The 15,217-nt window shown below is 41.3% G+C and overlaps 1 protein-coding gene across 2 annotated transcripts in view; it reads right to left on the bottom strand.

Annotated features, from left to right (window-relative positions):
- SLC18A2 (solute carrier family 18 member A2) overlaps positions 1 to 15,217 on the bottom strand; it is a 64,558-nt gene that overhangs the window by 25,478 nt on the left and 23,863 nt on the right. For both annotated transcript variants that reach the window (XM_077455445.1, XM_077455446.1), the window contains exons 3-6: positions 10,612 to 10,951; positions 8,374 to 8,432; positions 7,660 to 7,743; positions 3,969 to 4,061 (exon numbers count right to left, since the gene is read on the bottom strand). In XM_077455445.1, coding sequence (XP_077311571.1) covers positions 3,969 to 4,061; positions 7,660 to 7,743; positions 8,374 to 8,432; positions 10,612 to 10,951 — 576 coding nt within the window. The remainder of the gene's footprint in view (positions 1 to 3,968; positions 4,062 to 7,659; positions 7,744 to 8,373; positions 8,433 to 10,611; positions 10,952 to 15,217) is intronic.

The following is a 15,217-nucleotide window of genomic DNA, read 5'->3' as shown; positions in this document are numbered from 1 at the left end:
AGGTTCATCTCAGCCTCCTGACCAGTGGCGGTGCATCCATAAGTGCGCACTGGCACCGCCCCCTCTCCCCAGCCACCCCCATATGACCAATGGATAGATTCATGCATTGTATGAATCTATCCATGGCCGCTGCTGCTTGGCGCTCGCAGTTCACCCAGGTGTGTTAGAAAAGCAAATGAATATTGGCTTTCCTAACACTGAACCGCCTCTTTGCCAATCAGGTGCTTGGGTCTGCTCCTCATTGGCTGATTGGCTAGAACGACAGGCATTGTGATTGGACAACTGTCAGGCGTCCAATCATAGGAGAGGACGTGAGAAGACATCAAGGAACATGGAGGATGCCACTCGCCACCTTCACCCACTGCCCCACCGAGATAGGGTAAGTGTCGGGCAGACGGCGAGCGTAAGGAGGGGCACAGTGGCAGCATTCGATGGGTACATTGGCAGAATTTGGTGGGTACAGTGGCAGCATTCGATGGGAACAGTGGTTGCGTTTGATGGGCACAGTGAGGCTGCAATTGATGGGGTTTTTTTTTCTGAATATTTCTGTTTTTGTCCCCCCAAAATGTTGAGTACCAGCCGCCACTGCTCCTGACCTCAATAGCCTCATCCACAAATACCACAAAAGACTTCAAGCTGTAATTGATGTTAAAGGGGGCAATACACTGGATTAAGAAATGGGGTGTGTAAACTTTTGATCAGGGTCATTTGGGTAGTTTTTGTTGCCATTATGATTTAAAAAGAGTAAACACAGTTGATTGATAATAAATCAAATAAAATAAATAATAAAATAACACCAGCCATTAGTGAAAGAAATGTTTCTGTGTTATTCATATTCTCTGAAAAATGGCCAAGAAATCATAAATTCTGCCAGGGTGTGTAAACCTATGAGCACAACTGTATACTGTGATTCTGTACTTGCCAAACATGCTGCAGCAATCTCCCTCCAGTGAGTGTGGCTGCATCCATTTTAACTGTGGGCAGCTGAAGCTCCTGCCTGTTCACATCTTGGATTTACACAGAGGCACACCTCCAGCTCTGCAGCTCCCATTGGCCCTCTTATGACTCATCCCCCCTCCCTTCCTGGCAAACCCTTAGGAGAATGTGAGAGAGAGAAAGCTGTGCATGATCTCATAAGCCTAGACTAATGACCAGAGAAGAAACAGGAAGTGGGCTGTATAAGGTATTTAATGGCGGAAAAAAAATGTTTTACTATCCAAAGTTAAAACAAAGTTAAAACAAAAACAAAGTTAAAACAACAGAAGATATAATAGATGGAAACATGAAAAAATGACTGAAGTTCCGTTTTAATTAATTCATTTTCCTAGTCAAACCAATAGGATTGCCTGTAGTACCTGCTTTCTTTCTGGGACCTTTCCCAAAATGTTCCTTATGGTATACTCAGAAGCCTGCATGTATGTTATGGATGCCTGGACTTGTTAATAAAGCATTCTACAACTACCCTCCCTCCCAGACTAATGGATACAACACTTGTCATGTACTCATGCATGCATAAAAACTGATTGGCCTCCAGTCCTGCTCTTCCTTCTCTAATGCCGCGTACACACGAACGGACTTGGCCACACACGGACGCTCCGATCTGGCGATTTCTAACGCGATGACGTACAGCACGTACGACGGCACTAGAAAAAGAAAGTTCAATAGTCAGTAGCCAATAGCTTCCTTCTCGTCCTTGCTTCAGAGCATGCGTCATTCTTAGTCTGACGGACTAGCACACTGACGAACGGATTGTCCGCTGAAAGCCAAGTCTGATGGAAAAATTTTGAGTCAAAACTACTTTCTAAGTCCGCCGGACTTTACGATGAAAATGTCCGCTGGAGCCCACACACGATCGAATTGTTCGGCATACTGTGGTGACAATTCGATCGTGTGTACGCGGCATTACAGTTCTGTTGTACATGGATGCAGGAGGCTAATAGTAAGTGAAAATCAGGTATACTAGTTGGGCTATAGAAAAAAAGAAAAGAAAAAAGAACAATGTATTGATGCATACAGAGCTGCATTTATTTATGTATTTTATATCTGCCTGGCGTTCAGCTTTAAAGTGATTGTAAAGGATCTTTTTTTTTTTTTTTTTTTTTAATAACAAACATATCATACTTACCTCCACTGTGCAGCTCATTTTCGAGTGGCCCCGATCATCCTCTTCTGGGGTCCCCCGGCGTCTCTCGTGACTCTTCCCTGTATCAGATAACCCCCTAGGAGAAGCGCTCTCCTGGGGGATTACCTTGCGGGCGCGCTCCCGAGTGCAGCATTTGCGTCCACATACATGAATGCTGGACTCGGCCCCAGCGCCCGTGTCATTGGATTTGATTGACTGCAGCGGGAGCCAGTGGCTGCACTGCTATCAATCTATCCAAGCAAGAGCCGGGACCCTGTGGAGAGAGGGACAGCGCATCCCCGCCGAAGAGATGAAGGGGCTCAGGTAAGTAAAACGGGAGAGCTGGGGGGGGGCGGTGAATGTCAGGTGTTTTATCACCTGAATGCATAGGATGCATTAAGGTGAAAAAAGACGAGGGTTTACAACCCCTTTAAGGATTGCCTTCCTGAATTTCTAAAAGTACCCTACTCCGACGAGACCATGCTGGAAGTGGAAGAGATGCCCCCCTCCCCCTCCTCTGGGAGTTCCCTGTAAGTTTCCTTCTTTCTTCCTTTTCCAGACTCGGTTCTCTTTTTATACATTATAAATCAAAAACCGAAAACACTCAAGCGCAAATGTGGATGATAAATGAAAATAATACCTATTTAGAAAGCAGCTGCAAACAATCCAAAAGGTCAGTCAACCAAAAAATTTGAATATTAAAAGTGAATAGTGTTGTGCTATCTTCAAAAAAACCCTGCCTGTACAGCTAGAAAAGTGCTAAGTGCCAAAATCGCAAATAAAGTTCTAATATATTAAAAAAAAAAAAAAAGATACACCTCCAAAAGTATTCCAATACTCCTTCAAATTATAACATGTGATTGCAATCACATAAGTATCACAAGTGAACAATGTGCAAAAAAATAAAAAAAATAAAAGTGTGTGTGTTTGTATATATATATATATATATATATATATATATATATATATATATATATATATATATATATATATATATATATATATATATATAGTGCACTAATTGTATATTAAATAAGATAATTCATTTATTCCTAATTTTTATATATATAATTTTTAGGGTGTTGATAAATGAATTATCTTATTTAATATACACTTATAAGTATATATTAAATAAGATAATTCATTTATCGACACCCTAAAAATTATATATAAATTAGGAATAAATGAATTATCTTATTTAATATACACTTAGGGAACTATATATATATATATATATATATATATATATATATATATATATATATATATATATATATATATATATATACCCCCCTTTTTTTCTTTTTCCTTTTTTTTTTTTTTTTTTAGCGCAACACTATTCACCTTTAATATTGCTCAGGGTTGTAGATGCTTTTTATTGCCGGTTGGTTTTCACGTTCTCTCTTTTCTATAACAATTAAAAATCTAAAATAACACTTCAGTGTAATGGAAGCCCTGTGACAAAATATAAAATCCACCCCATTATCTGCCTGATTTGTGACACACGGTTATGGAAATTAGAAACCTTTTCACCCCATGTAAAGATTCTAGAATCCATTTCAGCCGCAGTTGTCTTCTCTCCCTGCTTCGGGGAAGGTCTTTTTTTCTTATGTTAGATGATTCTGCACCGTGCAACCTCCCTCTCCTGCTGCAGTGTTGGTAAGTGAGGCAAAATGAGGAAGGATCGATCATACAGCGATCATAGAGGCTGTACGGGGATAGTCTTAGATTCAAGAGCTTGAGGACAGGGGCCACCAGGATGAGAATAAGATCTGCTGAGCCGTTGGTCAGTATAATGTACAGTTTTCATGTCTGAGGACCATTACATTGATATAATTTGACTCACATAATACGCCCATCGCTAGTCCTCCCAACGCGATGCCCATGGCATTCCCTCTCTCCTCGTCATCAGTGTAGATGCTGGCCAGCATGCCCATACCTAGAAAGAGAAGGGAAGTCCTGGGTGCACAGTAGGATCCTGCTACAGCTGATTTTTTATTGTTCTGCATAATCAGATCTGGATATAAAGCTGGCTATAGATGAGTGTTTTTCTCCATTCACACAAAATCCCCCCCCCCCCCCCCCCCGCCAGGATATTGTATTCTGACAGCGCTGTAAGAAAACACTAATCAGAGGCTGCAGCTGATTGACAACAGTTTTCCAGATTGTCCATTTGACAGAAGTCGACTTCTATCTAATAGGAAGTGCCACACACAGGTTATAATTCGGCTGGTCCCTGTTGTCCTGGATAACATTCAATTAATCTATGCCCAGCTTTAAAGTGTGCAAAATCAAGTGTGCAAAATCAATAAATATATACATATATATATTTTGTATCTCACAAAAGTGAGTACACCCCTCACAAGTGCTGCAGAAAGGAGAAGAGCAGAAATATCAAATCTCCAGCCTGCTGCAGCGGCTGTGTGGGCACTGACAGCCCACTTTAAAGGCTCAATTACATTTGTGTGGTGCACATGTGCCGACCAATACATTTTTTTTTCAGCGCAGTGGGTGGCAATCCACCGCCTTGTATTATGTGGTGACCAACAGAACTCAATAAAATGTCACTGTAACATTTCAATAAAGGTCATGCAAAAAAAACAAAAAAAGAAAACTGAACAGCACTGTCGTTTTTCAATCAGATCACACCGCCCACCAGCCGCTGTATTGTAATACTATAGCTGGTGTGAATGGAGCCTTACAGGTGTAGAGAGAAACTACTACAATACTGCATTCATTGGATGTAAACCTTTTTTGGGAAAGAAAATAACTTGTAACTTCCTAAAAAGTATTAACTGTTGTGTATTAATTTGTTACTTATGTAAAGTCATTTCAAAATGTCATGTCTATCTTTGGCACCTCTGCTTACAGGTGGCCACACTACCATGTGATTCCATTACAAAAAAGAACAGCATTGACACCTTATTACAGGAAGTGGATAACAGATCTCTTGGCAGGATCAACAGGTAATAAAAACAATGTTACATATATATATATATATATATATATATATATATATATATATTACACACAGTATCTCACAAAAGTGAGTACACCCCTCACTTTTTTGTAAATACTTTATTCTATCTTTTCATGTGACAACACTGAAGTAATGACACTCTGCTACAATGTAAAGTAGTTAGTGTACAGCTTCTATAAAAGTGTACATTTGCTGTCCCCTCAAAATAACTCAAAACACAACCATTAATGTCTAAACCGCTGGCAAAAAAAGTGAGTACACCCCTAAGTGAAAATGTCCAAATTGGGCCCAAAGTGTCAATATTTGGTGTGGCCGCCATTATTTTCCGGCACTGCCTTAACGCTTTTGGGCATTGAGTTCACCAGAGCTTCCACTCCTCAATGACAACATCACAGAGGTGGTGGATGTTAGAGACCTTGAGCTCCTCCACCTTCCGTTTGAGGATGCCCCACAGATCAATAGGGTTTAGGTCTGGAGACATGTTGGCCAGTCCATCACATTTACCCTCAGGCAGTGGTCGTTTTGTAGGTATATTTGGGGTCGTTATCATGTTGGAATACTGCCCTGCGGCCCAGTCTCCAAAGGGAGGGGATCATGCTCTGTTTCAGTATGTCACAGTACATGTTGCCATTCATCGTTCCCTCAATGAACTGTAGCTCCCCAGTGCCGTCAGCACTCATGCAGCCCCAGACCATGACACTCCCAGCACCATGCTTGACTGTAAGCAAGACACACTTGTCTTTGTACTCCTCACCTGGTTGCCGCCACATGCGCTTGAAGCCATCTGTGCCAAAAAAGTTTATCTTGGTCTTATCAAACCACAGTTACAGTAATCATGTCCTTAGTCTGCTTGTCTTCAGCAAACTGTTTTTGTGACTTCTTGTGCATCATCTTTACAGGCTTCCTTCTGGGACGACAGCCATGTAGACCAATTTGATGCAGTGCTCGGTGTATGATCTGGGCACTGACAGGCTGAGCCCCCCCTCACCCCTTCAACCTCTGCAGCAATGCTGGCAGCACTAATATGTCTATTTCCCAAAGACAACCTCTGGAGATGACGCTGAGCACATGCACTCAACTTGTTTGGTTGACCATGGCAAGGCCTGTTCTGAGTGGAACCTGTCCTGTTAAACCGATGTATGGTCTTGGTCACCATGCTGCAGCTCAGTTTCAGGGTCTTTACAATCTTCTTATAGCCTAAACCACCTTTATGTAGAGCAACAATTTTTTTTTTCAGATCCTCAGAGTTCTTTGCCATAAGGTGCCATGTTGAACTTCCAGTGACCAGTATGAGAGAGTGAGAGCAATAACACCAAATTTAACACACCTGCTCCCCATTTACACCTGAGACCTTGTAACCCTAACAAGTCACATGATACCGGGGAGGGAAAATGGCTAATTAGGCCCAATTTGGACATTTTCACTTGGGGTATATTCACTTTTGTTGCCAGCAGTTTAGACATTAATGGCTGTGTGTTAAATAATTTCGAGGGGGCATCAAATTTACACTGTTATACAAACTGTACACTGACTACTTTACATTGTAGCAAATTGTAATTTATTCAGTGTTGTCACATGAAAAGATATAACATCTTTACAAAAATGTGAGGGGTGTACTCACTTTTGTGAGATTGTATGTATGTATGTATGTATGTATGTATGTATGTATATGTGTGTATGTGTGTGTGTGTATGTATATATATCTATATATATATATATATATATATATATATATAATATATATATATATATAATATATATATATATATAATATATATATATATATATATATTGTGGCAGCACGCAGGTAAAGTCACCTGGTTGTATCCAGGATGGGAAATATGTGTGCCCTAGATTCAGGCTTTATGCAGACTTGTAAAACTAGAGGGGAAGAGTTAATGAGCCCAGCTGAAGTAAGTGGGCTCATTAAGACCTCTACAAAAAACCCCAGCATGCTTAGGGAGATGCTCCATCCTGGAACCAGTTTTGTGTTGTATAGACTGGGGAGTGTGACACTTGTTCTGTGCGGTGAGTTAACGCCTGTGTGGCAAACCTCTACAACAGAGACAGGGACTGGTGCTGCACAAGGCTGCACTCAGTTGTTAGATAGGGAATCTATGTGTGTATTTAGAGGCCAAGCTGACCAAGGATTTATTTTCATGTTTTATTTTTGTTTGGCTGTTATATGTTTCACTGCATGTAGCATAAATAAACCGCATCTTTTGTTTTTTTGCACCTACAACGCTGTCTGCTGTGCCTGATTTTGTGTTGTGAACCCATCCAGGGGGTCACACACACCCGCTGCCGAGCTAACCCCTCACAATATATATATATATATATATATATATATATATATATATATATATATATATATATATAAATTATAATATATTCTCCCTCTTAGCCATATAGTAGTACACAATGCTGCCGATTCATGGGTCTGTTCTCTATGGGGGCAGTGAACATTCTTTATGAACAGGAGGCTCTGTTCCTGCACAGAATTGTGTTTCTCTAATAATGGATATTTTACATTAACATTATATGACTGACAGCCAACCTGCGACAGAAGAGCACGATGACCCGATTCCTTGCAGGGATCTCGCTATGAAAAGTAAAACGTAACTCCCAGAAAATGCGAACACTGTAGAAAGAGAAAAAATATTTGTATAAATAATAATGTCATGTAAAAAACTGCTCCATGTTTAGGTTGTATATCTTTAAACCAGTAACTCCAGTTGTACTACTGGATAAATGTTTACGTATTTGGGCTGTATCTGGGCTCTAAACCAGTGACTCTGAATGGACAGTTGGAGAAATGGCTCTATGTTTGGGATGTATCTGGTTTATAGACAAGAGGCTCTAGAGCATAGATGGACAGTTGGATAAATGGCTCTATATTTAGGTTGTATCTGGGCTATAAACAAGTGGCTCTAGGTGTACAATTGGATAAAATGTTCTATGTATTGTGGTTGTATCTGGGCTATAAACAAGTGGCTCTAGGTGTATGGTGTGATAATTTGCTCTCTGTTTAGACCTTTTCTGGGCAATAAACCAGAGCTGGAGTACATGGCCTGTTATCATCAGAATGGATCTATTTAATTCCATTTGGGAGTCATAAAGAAGGCACAATAGATGTTGCAATGTATCTGCTGCTGATATCCAGTAACAATGTGATATGACCTAACTTAAGGCAATATGCCTGCAGCATTGCCCTGTTAGGGGTATCAGATTTAATGTTCTGGAAGGAGATGGCAAGCAGAGCAATACTTACTTATTGTTGAGAGGAACATGATGCAGAAACCGGCAAACATGGGTATCTGGTAACCAATCCTGCCAATACAACACATAGTATGGTGAATGCAATTTCCTGCCCTAACTTGATAAAGTTGCAAGCTCTGGAGCTGTCAGCCCAATCCTTCACTGGGTGAAGGCTGGGGATTACCATGTGATGTTGAGTTTATCTCAATATTTTTATTCCAACCAATTAATATAGAAGTAGAGAAGTCCAAGAAGTAGAGAAGCCCAAGAAGTAGAGAAGCCCAAGAGCCTGCCATGGCCATTCATTATCTCCATCCTGCCAGCAGCTTTCCCTTCTAATGGTCTTACAAAGAAAACACATTTTGCTAAATATAGATAAATGCACATCTTCCTCTATTTCCTACGATCAGTTTTCTGCTCTGTATGGCCCCTTGACATTCAAAACAGAAAACTGATGGGCTCAGAACAATTTAATCCTTCCATGTCTGTAAAATACAGTTGACCACACTCTGATAGATACACTACCGTATATACTCGAGTATAGGCCGACCCGAATATAAGCCGAGGCCCCCAATTTACCCCCAAAAAAACTGGCAAACTTATTGACTCGTGTATAAGCCGAGGGTGAGACATGCCTGTCCATCCCTGTGTGTGTGTCCGTCCATCCCTGTGTGTCCGTCCATCCCTGTGTGTCCGTCCATCCCTGTGTGTCCGTCCATCCATCCCTGTGTGTGTGTGTGTCCATCCATCCATCCATCCCTGTGTGTGTGTGTGTGTCCATCCATCCATCCCTGTGTGTGTGTGTGTCCATCCATCCATCCATCCCTGTGTGTGTGTCTCCATCCATCCATCCATCCCTGTGTGTGTGTGTCTCCATCCATCCATCCCTGTGTGTGTGTGTCTCCATCCATCCATCCCTGTGTGTGTGTGTGTATCCATCCATCCCTGTGTGTGTGTGTCTCCATCCATCCATCCCTGTGTGTGTGTGTCCATGTGTGTGTGTGTGTGTGTGTGTGTGTGTGTGTGTGTGTGTGTGTGTGTGTGTGTGTGTCCAGCCTACCTGTGTCCCGAGCCTGTGTCCCGAGCCTCCGTCCCGTGCCTTGCCTCCTTGCCTCCGTCCCGTGCCGTGCCTTGCCTCCTTGCCTCCGTCCCGTGCCGTGCCTTGCCTCCTTGCCTCCGTCCCGTGTCGTGCCTTGCCTCCGTCCCGTCCCGTGCCGTGCCTTGCCTTGCCTCCGTCCCGTGCCTTGCCAGGATCGCCGCTCTTCGTCGGCGCCTCGGCGGCCATTCTAAAATTCAAAAGCCGCGCCTCCGCCTTCGCCTGTGATAGGCGGAACACTGAATTTCCCAGCAGCCTGTGTTCCGCCTATCACGGACATCGTCTCATCCTCGTCCGTAGTACGAGGATGAGCGGATGTCCGTGATAGGCGGAACACTGACTGCTGGGAAATTGAGTGTTCCGCCTATCACAGGCGGAGGCGGAGGCGCGGCTTTCGAATTGTAGTATGTCCGCCGTCTGTCTGCTCGATACGCTGATCGAGCAGTCAGACGGCGATGACTCGAGTATAAGCCGAGGGGGGCACTTTCAGCCTCAAAAAAGAGGCTGAAAATCTCGGCTTATACTCGAGTATATACGGTATATGGCCAAATATTTGTGTACCCCCTGACCATCACACCAAGTCCATTAATATGGAATTGCCCCCACCTTTGTGGCTATAACAGCCTCCACTTTTCTAGGGAGGTTTTCCACAAAATGTTGAGAATATCTATGGAAACTTGTGCCCATTTGTGAGGTCAGATACTAATGTTGGATGAGAATACGTGGCTCACAATCGGCATTCTGGTTTAACCCAAACCTATCAATAAGGTTGATGTTAGGGCTCCAAATATCAAACTGGTCAGGCTGTGTCTCTATGAATCTGGCTTTGTGCACAGGAACACAGTCATTCTGAAACAGAAAAGGACCTTTCCCAATACTTTGGCCATATAGTGTATTCCATATAGTATTTCTCCCAGAATTTTTGTGCTTAGAGATTTTTATCTACAGAACTCAAACTCTGTACTTGGCCCAATGTAATCCTCATTGGACTCCAAGGGTGGTGAACAACAGAGCCACCAATCAAAATGAAGACTGTAATAGTTGGGGCTTGAGAGGTAGATTGGCAAAAGGCATTACAGACGGTTTTTCCATTAGGCACATTGATAAATGAGGGCCTCTCAGTCCTGTTTGTTGAACGTGGCACTCCTGTCATACCTGTTGGTCAGAGGCCCGATGAAGGGATTGGTCAGCAGCTGGACGGTGGCTTTCGATGCAAACAATAAACCCACTTTGACATTTTCATTGAGTAAGTTTGAGTCAGCCTTGGGGCAGTCAGATGTTGGCACAGCACTGGGGAGTGCAGGTTGTTGAGTCGCTTCCTTGACTTGGAGCAGTGACTCAGTCGTGGCATTTGCAATGAACAGGGTGCTGTTGTCGTAGTAGGAGAAGATGGTCTGGAAGCTGCTTGGTGTGGAGAGTCTACTTGGCCCCTGTTCGTGGACACTGCTGTTAGATTCATGCATCATGGTGTACAAGTAGCTGGGAATGATGGGAACTGTAAACAGAAATAACAGAGAGGCATTAATTAGAGATACATACCTACTAAACTATTTCGCTGAGGTGGGTTTAAGCATTCAGAGCCTGCAGAGTTTAACCAGGCAACATGATAATGTCACGTGACCATCCCAGAGCCAATGTAGACAGAGCTGTCATTGTCATGTGACCTTTCAGAGTCTATAGCATGAGTAATGGCAGCATGATGCTTCCATGTGTTCTTTCAGAGCCAATGTGGAAAAAGCTGGCAGTGTCATGTGACTTATTGTTCCTAATGCCTAGTTCACACGATGAGAAAATTGGACAATCGGAGCAATTGTCCAATAATCACTTAGTACACAGCTTTCAAGAGCTGATCATGACCATTCATGTGAAAATATCCAAAGGGACACAGTCATGCTGTGGGACAAGCATGAAAATTTCTCTCGTATGATCGATTTGCATGTAATTAGTATGGTGTGTGTGTGTGTGTGTGTGTGTGTGTATATATATATATATATATATATATATATATATATATATATATATATATATATATATATATATATATATATATAATGTGTGACCAAGACCACGCAAGCTCAGAAATGATGAATACATTACATCACTTCCAAAGTTGTATTCTGTCGTACGAGAATTTTCATAAGTTTAGTAACCTATTCGTTTTCGATAGGAGACTAGCATGCAAAGAAAAAAAAATGGACAATCATTTGTCTGATATTCTTATTGTGCTTATGATGCTTACAGAGTGAGTACTGGCAGTAGTATGATGGTGATTGTGACCTCTCAAATCCTACTGTGGGGGAAAACTGGCAGTGTCATGTGATCGCTCACAGCCAATGTAGTGAAATTTGGTTTTAAATATATTTTTTTACATTTTTATTATATTCTGGATAATTTGTTCAAGCAAAAAGTTATCATACAGAATGTGTCAAACATTTATAATGGATAAATGGTAAATACCAAATGTGCAGTTCATCTGATAATAATTTGAACTCTTAACATAATGGTTATCATTAAACATGGATGAACAGTTGAACCATTTTACAGTTTAACATTTTAACAATTCTAGATTTCTTGCCAAATACCCATTCTAATGGGAGTAATTTAGAGTATAATAAAATAGGATAAAAATAAAATAAAAATATGAAAAAGAAAATATATAAATAAAGTAGCAAGGAAAAGTAATCACTGAACCTGTTGTACATATGTGTAAGAAAAATCTTTTCAGTCCAGAAGCTATGTGGAGCGATGGAATATGTTGCAAAGAGATTTGCAGAGTGTTAAGGGCATTTATCTAATATCTAACCTGCCCAGTGAATTAGAAAGAAATGCTTTATTATTTGGTTTTAGCTATTTTCTTTTTAACAGGTTTTAACAATTTAACCCCAATTCCCCTGCTAATTTTTTTTCTGCCACTTTCACAAAAATGGCTTTACCTTTCCTTCTATTCAATTTTTTCTTTTTTTAGTTGAAAAAAATAAATAAATCTTTTTTAATTTGTTAATAAAACAATAGACTAGCATAAGTTTATTGACGTGGAGCTCTGCTTATGCACATCTATCCATCCCAAGATTTGAACCAGTATTAGATTTAAGTTGCTTTGAGTTAGGGGAATCAATAACATAAAAGTAATCCATAACAAAATCAGAAAAAATATGATGCACGATGTGTACGGGCCTTAAAGTGGAGTTCCAGGCAAAAATACAACTAGGTCTTGAACAATAGACCACTGCCCTCCTTTTTTGGATATCTTTTTTTTTCTATTTGTTTTGTATCTTCTTTTAGCGTTTTGAATGTATACTCCCATCCTAACCTCGTGAGGTACGTCATTTCCACTAGCATTGTATTATTTCATAACCGTAAGTGGCATGATGCTAGGCAGAGGTTGGCGCCATTTTTAAATAGGGAATGTAGTATTGCACATGTAGTAATCTACATGCAGTGGGGCACACTTCCTTCACACCGCACATGCATAAGCATGGGTAGCCAGCATGCACCTAATCCTGGAAGAGAGACCCAGCGGGCTTCACATGCACACAGCCAGGATGGCTACGCTGTGCAGAAGAACAACAAAGTAATCAATGCTGCACAACTACTGAAAAGGGGACAGTTTTGAAGATGGCCAATTGTAGAAGAACGAGCGGTGACTATAACTGGAGGTCGGAACGCCGCTTTAAATTACTCTTAGTTCGCTCTGTGTATTATAAACATGAAAAGTTATGGTTTTCCCCTTGATTTCCCCTTGGGTTTCCTGATGGTGACAGCAATGGACCATGCTTGTGTAATGGGTGCTGAAACAGCCACTTGTAGACTCCATGAGAAGCCTGGGGGACAAACCAAGAGCACAACTGGTTGACAGGGACAGAAGCTGAACAGGCAGGATCACCAGAATTATATGAATGAAATCTACACATTAAAAATATTGAAAATGACCTTTAATATGACATTAACATGTTGAAGATTATATGAGATTTTGGTGAAGGGTTTACATATACTTAAAATGCATTTCTGCTGTTTAATATTAATAATAGTAATAGTAATAATAGTAATAATAATAATACTCCAAAGGGGTATGATACACAGGGATTTAAATCCTTCCAACAGATGGGGGCTGATTTTGACCTGCCACGCTCATATATGTTCTACTACTACCAACACCGATACGCCATTCGTACCCAGTTTGGCTCTTAGAAAATCCCATTGTTATATCTCAGTTAGAGAAAATACTGCGACGCCACTAAACTAAACTTATTTCCACATACTATGCTGCCCATATGACTGACTGCAACCCTAGATTTCGAGTGGCCCAGACAAAATGGACCTCTATGGACTCTACACTTACAAAGGATGACTGGTCGGAATTCAGTGATACATACAAGACCTCAGTGATCTCATCCAAGGACCGTATCAATGACATGACAATTTTTCATCTATCCCACCTAACCCCTGCTAGGTTACATCAAATGGGTTTGGCTCCCACAACGGACTGTTTTAGAGGATGTGGCCAAGCGGTAGACTTTCTACATTGCTTCTGGACCTGTCCAATAGTTCAGAACTTTTGGATAGAGATAGGGTCTTTCATTTCATCGGCATTGGGCCTCCCAAACATTCTCTACCCCAAAAACTGCCTCCTTGGCATTTTTGGGGATCGCCACATTTCAACTCATGCAAAGAGACTTCTTCGTATCCTCCATTTCTATGCAAAGAAAGCCATACTACTGTCCTGGAAAGGATTGCAGGTACCTCTAAAATCCCTTTGGTTAAAACTGATTAATGACTTGATACCTCTATTATAAACTCACATTTGAGGTTAGGAAAAGAACCCAAACTTTTCATAAAATATGGGTCAAATGGCTGGCCAGCCCTTTAACCCTTTCACCAGATAAATAACCTGCTGTATAATGTTCCTAAACATTGCAGTGCACCTTAAACCATGCACACCTTCCTGGTGGCTACGTAGCTAGAGCAGTGCATATTGATCATTCCTTGTATCTTTACACTTAATAACTACAAGAGTCATGTAACATGAAAACTGTTTATTGACCACTCAAGTGTATTTCGGCAATATTACAATGCTATGAATAACCAAAGTTTTTCTTTTGTATGTTGATGAATAATTCAATAAAAATATCTTTAAAAAAAAAAAAGTAATAATAATAATACAAGCTGAGCCGAGCTCAGCAGCTGCAGATAAAGACAGAGAGAGCACACTGTGCATGCACATAGTTTAACCACTTAACAACCGGCCCATAGCTGAATGACAGCTACAGGGCAGTTGCTTAACTCTGGGAGGGCATACAGTGACGTCCACCCAGAATCCAACTCTCACACGCACCCGAGAACATCCGTGACCGTTTATCCGTGGTCGTTTACCATGTGATCACTCCGTCAAATGACGTAGCGGTCACTTGTAAACAAACTATTTTTTAATGATGACGCCAGTTCCTCTCTCCCCTCTTTGTACCAATCAGTACAGTGTGAGAGGGGAGTGATTGGTGGCAGCAATGCTGTGGGCTAGATCTGTAGTGCCCACAGCGCTGCTCTATAACAATTGACTCTGAAATACCCTGCCAATATTCTGCCATACTCTGCAATGCTCTGCCATACCCTGCCAATATGCTACAGTACCCTGCAATACCCTGCCAATACTCTGCAATACCCTGCCAATACTCTGAAATACCCTGCCAATACTCTGAAATACCCTGCCAATACTCTGCAATACCCTGCCAATACTCTGCAATACCCTACCGATACTCTACAATAC

This window comes from Lithobates pipiens, unplaced genomic scaffold (genome assembly GCF_037356315.1).
Source record: "Lithobates pipiens isolate NorthernLeopardFrog02 unplaced genomic scaffold, aLitPip1_a1.2 Scaffold_25, whole genome shotgun sequence".
Lineage (NCBI taxonomy): Eukaryota > Metazoa > Chordata > Amphibia > Anura > Ranidae > Lithobates > Lithobates pipiens.
Note: the sequence above shows the minus strand (reverse complement) of the source record. Positions and strands in the feature narration are given on the sequence as shown.